At 58.6% G+C, this 5,243-nt stretch overlaps 1 protein-coding gene across 1 annotated transcript in view; it reads right to left on the bottom strand.

Annotated features, from left to right (window-relative positions):
• LOC104284456 (bone morphogenetic protein 8A-like) overlaps nt 1-5,243 on the bottom strand; it is a 16,094-nt gene continuing 10,851 nt past the window's right edge. The window contains exons 3-7 of the mRNA XM_009882792.1: nt 4,817-4,965; nt 3,019-3,213; nt 2,243-2,322; nt 1,769-1,879; nt 1-150 (exon numbers count right to left, since the gene is read on the bottom strand). Coding sequence (XP_009881094.1) covers nt 1-150; nt 1,769-1,879; nt 2,243-2,322; nt 3,019-3,213; nt 4,817-4,965 — 685 coding nt within the window. The remainder of the gene's footprint in view (nt 151-1,768; nt 1,880-2,242; nt 2,323-3,018; nt 3,214-4,816; nt 4,966-5,243) is intronic.

The raw sequence follows: 5,243 nt of genomic DNA, 5'->3' as shown, positions 1-5,243 counted from the left end.
TCAGTGGCAGCCGCAGGATTTCACCACCATGTTGCGGTGCTTCTTGAGGATGACATTGTTGTTGCTGTCGTAGTAGAGGACGGAGGTGGCGCTGAGCTTCGTGGGGGCGCAGCACGCCTTGGGCACGGCCTCGGGCTTCATCAGGTGGACCTGGGGGGATGGATGGATGGATGGATGGATGGAGCCCGTGAGCACCGGCGAACGTGGCTCCGGGCAGAACTAAAAGCATCAAAGCAGCTCCTAAATGCAAAAAGCCTGGGTGAATGGCGAGATTATTTCCAGCTTTTTGCAAAAATATTTATTCTAAACTCTGGGCAGTCCTTGCTGCAGTTTATATTGGATCGGGGTGGCACTGCGCGGGCCGGGCAGCCCCTTCATTAATTTGGGATTTCTGGGCTCTTTTCTCGCCGTAAATAGGCAAATAGCTAAAAAAAAACAAATGAGGGCAGCGCGGGTCTCCCGCTGGCGTGGGCGGGGGGTGCTGGATGCTGTTGCAATCTTCTCCTTCAGGGCTTCAGCGCCGCCCCAAATTTAACATATTGCACTAAAGCCTTAAGTACACAACACCTTTCTCAACGCGACTCTCCTTCGGCGCGTTCAACCCCTGCTCGGGACACGCGTTATCCCAGTAATTCCCCGTACAGCGTAACCCGGGCGGCTCACAGGCTGCCGGACGCACGCAGCCCTCGCCGGCTTTATCCGACATGTGCGATTAATTTATTGCAGGGGCAGCCCGGCTCTCCCAGTTCGGAAGTCCGGTGTTTTTGCTGTCAAACCCTGCTATTTGCAGCACCGGCCAGGGCTGGCACGGCTCCCCGGCCGCGTTTGCCCCGGCTCTTCCCAGAAGGGACGGATCCGGGCGCCAGGTGATTCACATCCTGCCCGAAAGGGCTCCGTTTCGGGAAAAGCGTTGGGTTTAGGGGTGATGGGTGGGTGTAGGGGGGAAGGGGACCCCTCCCCGCCACTGCCAGGATCGTGCCCAGCCCCGGACAGGGGCCTCTGGCAGCTTCGTTAATGCAAAAATTAAACCCCGCCAGGCGACACCTTCAAAGGCTCGGCCGAGGACTCGGCGCTCCCTGTAATTAACCGCGTACACCGGAGCCGGTGTGACTCTGCCATTGGGAAATCAAACACTCACAGGGCAGGAAATTCCAGAAATTAAAGCACCGGCTGGGATGCGGGGTGGGTTTGGGGAAAAAAAAAAAAAAAATAGAGAAGGGACATTAAAGCCTTCCTGCTTGGAATATGCTGAGCCCAACGTTTGGGCGCTGAGCCCCGGCGGCGCTTTGTGGGGCCTCGGACCAAATGCAGGGCTGGCGAGGAGGATGCTCAGGTGACATGAAGCCCTTCCCCACTGGCTGGCAGGGGAGCCCCATCCAGATGTGCATGGGTGCCATGATGCCCTTCCCCACTGGCTGGCAGGGGAGCCCCCATCCAGATGTGCGTGGGTGCCATGATGCCCTTCCCCACTGGCTGGCAGGGGAGCCCCCATCCAGATGTGCGTGGGTGCCATGATGCCCTTCCCCACTGGCTGGCAGGGGAGCCCCCATCCAGATGTGCGTGGGTGCCATGATGCCCTTCCCCACTGGCTGGCAGGGGAGCCCCCATCCAGATGTGCACACACCCACCGATGCTTTGCTGGGAGGTGGACCTAAACTGCACCCTCCGACCTAAACACTCCACTCCATCGGGACCCTCTGGGCTCCGACCGCTCCCCCGGGACCACCAGTGTCCCCCTCCCGGTGCTGCCGCTGTGGGTTGCACTGACCAGGGACTGCAGGATGGCGTGGTTGGTGGCGTTCATGCAGGAGTCCAGGGGGAAGGCGCACTCCCCCTCGCAGTAGTAGGCTGAGTACCCCTGCGGGGCGATCACCCAGTCCTGCGAAAAGGAAAAAAAAAGAAAGGGTTTACACCGTTGGTTTCCCCCTTTCTGCACCCCTTCATCCATTCCCCACCTGCAAAAACAACCCCGCCGGCTCCTCCCCGGGCAGCTGTGCCAGCAGCAAGGCTTTATTTGGATTTTTTTGGCCTGAGCCATGAGTTGCTCGGGGTCACCGGTGGGGTTTGGGGTTGTGGCAGTTCATGTTTGCCTTCCCGGCTCCCGGGATGGGGCTGCGGTAGCTCCCGGCTGCCCCGCACTGCTCACACACCGCTTCACGGGCAGGAGAAAAGGGGCTGGGAGGGAGCCCGAGAGGGGACGATGGGGTTTTTTGTGCATTTATTTCTCCCAGTAGACAAGTACCAGCCAGCCGAGGTCCTGAAAGCTGACGTAGAGCTCGTGGCGCCGGCAGACCTGCCGCCCATCTGCGGCGTGGACGTCGTCTGCGGGAGAAGGGGACAGGTAGGGTCAGTCCCGCGGTGACGGCATCCCGACCACCCCTCCCACCACCACCAGCCCCTTCAAGGGTGGGATTGAACAGCCCGCATGGTTGGGGTTAGGCCAGGAGAACGACGGCTGTGGTTTCACAAAGGGGTAAGAAGGTTCAAACTGGCCTGAAATTCATTGTTCCAATGTTGGGAGGAGGGGATTCCATCTGGGAAGGGCTAAATCCCAGGTGGAGTTGGCTTTGAGCGTTTCCCAAGATAAATGGGATATGGAGAGCTGGGGCTTCTCTCTCTCCTCCTGCATGAGCAGCTTCCAGGGGCCGTGACACCCTCCTGGGGCTGTGACACCCTCCCGGGGCTGTGACACCCTGCTGGGTGATGCCCTCCTAGGGTGGCTTCAAAGCCAAGGGCAAGGATGCAAAAAGTCCAATATTCAGGTATCCTGAAATCCCCACGAAACCCCATCACCTCGAGGGCACCCCCACTCCAGACCCACTGCACCTCCCAAACTGCAACTGACCCCAACCCTAAAAACCCAGCGGTCTCAGCTCCGCTTCCCCTGGGGGATGCGTTTCTGGGCCAAAATTGGGATTCCTTGCAAGAGAAGGTACTACCAGTAGGTCCCCTGATCATGGCAGCGGCAGAGCCCGGTCTTTTCCGTAGGGACCGCTTCTCGCCCCGCAAAGCTCTTACCAAAAATTCCCGGCAGCTTGTTGGGATGCGGGAGGTCATTCGTCTTCTTGGGCTGCCGCCTCCTCGGGGACTTGGCCGCCCGTGTAACGCGTGCGGGGCTGGGGCTCGCCCGGAAAAATGTCACCATGAAGGGCTGCTTGGAGCGGGGTCCCCGGCGCCCCAGCAGCCCCGCTGAGCCTGGGTCGACGCTGTGCCCTGTGGGGATGGGACCATGTGTTGGATTGCTCTCAGAATGAACTCATTCAGTTAAAGCAAGGAGAAAAAAATACAGGAAATTTCACAGAATCATAGAATGGTTTGGGTTGGAAGGGACCTTGAAGACCATCCCGTTCCACCCCCTGCCCTGGGCAGGGCCACCTCCCACCAGCCCAGGTTGCTCCAAGCCCCGTCCAACCTGGCCTTGAGCACCTCCAGGGATGGGGCAGCCACAGCTTCTCGGGGCAACCTGCCCCAGGGGCTCACCACCCGCACAGGGAAACATTTCTTCCTGATATCTCATCTAAATCTTCCCTCTTCCAGTCTGAAGCCATTCCCCCTCGTCCCATCACTCCATGCCCTTGGAAAAAGTCCCTCCGCAGCTCTCCTGGAGCCCCTTTAGGCACTGGAAGGGGCTCTGAGGTCTCCCCTTTTTCGCCTTCTCTTCTCCAGGCTGAACCCCCCCAACTCTCCCAGCCTGTCCTCCCAGCAGAGGGGCTCCAGCCCTCCCAGCATCTCCGGGGCCTCCTCTGGCCCCGCTCCTCCATGTCCATGTCTTTCCTATGTTGGAGGTCCAGAGCTGGACTCCAGGTGGATCTCAGCTGAGAGCTGTGGCTTTGCCATACCGAGTGGCTCCCGTTCTGCTGTTGCCCCCCTCGTGATGGGCAGCTCACAGAGGCTTCATCCTGCATGGTCACCACCACGCGATGGTCACACAGAGCAATTCAAGGATTAAAACCAAAGAAGATTGAGGGGGGATCTTATTAATACTTACAAATACTTAACGGGAGGATGCCAGGGGGATGGGAGCAGTCTTTTTTCAGTGGCGCCCAGTGATAGGACGAGGGGTAATGGGCATAAACTTGAACATAAGAAGTTCCATCTTAACATGAGAAGGAACTTCTTTACTTTGAGGGTAGTGGAGCAGTGGCACAGGCTGCCCAGAGAGGTGGTGGAGTCTCCCACTCTGGAGACATTCCAAACCCGCCTGGACGCTGTCCTGTGCAACGTACTGTAGGTGACCCTGCTCTGGCAGGGGGGCTGGACTAGATGATCTCCAGAGGTCCCTTCCAACCCTGACCATTCTGTGATTCTGTGATTCTGTGAGACCGATTTCCCCTTTGCCGCCGGGGAGGAGAGCCGGGTGCGCTGGGAGGGAAGGGGATGGATGGGACATTAACAGCTGTGATTTCTGCCCCCATGGGAGCGGAGATGCTCTTTATGTCCCCCTGCAAATGGCACCTTTGGAGCAGGTTTGATTTCTTGGTGAGAAGAGGGTTAATGCTGCGCCAGGTACAGGAGGATCCCTCCAGGTAAGGAGTTCATTAAGCGCTAATGGGGTTATTACAGCCCACACCAGGAACCCCATTAGCATTAATGCCTTTGGGAGGCTTTGCCATCAGAGCTCCTGCAAACCCAGCTCTGCCGACTTCTGGCATCTGCTCTTCTCCACCACAGCCGGAAATTTAAAATTGCAGCAAGACAACAGCCCTACCCCACCCCCCACCCCCGCTGCCCATCATGGCACCCAGAGGGGAGATGAGAAGGCTCCAATTCCTGCGGATTTGGCCCCAAACACTGCAGGTAGGCTGGGCAGCCTTACCGTCATCCGTCTCCACGTAGAGTCGCAGTCCCAGGTTGTATTTGCGATCCACTAACCAGTGGTTGCTGGCAGCCGTGACGTCAAACACCAGCCAGCCCTCGGTGCCGGCACGCAGGTCCTGGACATCCAGCAGGAACAGGTCAGACTCCCTGTGGAAATGGGGGAAAAAAACCCGAGCAGGTGAGTAATTGTACCCAAAGGGTGATAATTCACAGAAATGACTGCCCAGTGCCTGTGTCCGTACAGGTCCTGGTGCACCAGGGTTAGGACAGCAGCTCCCGGTGCCTCCGGCTGTGCCGCACATGATGGTGGCACCCTGGTAGCTGTGCTGGGAAAAGCATCCTCCCAGCCCTGACCGAAAAGCTGGGGTGTGGCATTGCCCAGTGGGAAAGCGTGGGAACAGCCGGCTGCGGCGGTGCTCTTTCCC

The sequence above is a fragment of the Charadrius vociferus genome, unplaced genomic scaffold (assembly GCF_000708025.1).
Source record: "Charadrius vociferus isolate BGI_N301 unplaced genomic scaffold, ASM70802v2 scaffold783, whole genome shotgun sequence".
Classification (NCBI taxonomy): domain Eukaryota; kingdom Metazoa; phylum Chordata; class Aves; order Charadriiformes; family Charadriidae; genus Charadrius; species Charadrius vociferus.
This window is presented reverse-complemented; position numbering and strand designations above follow the sequence as displayed.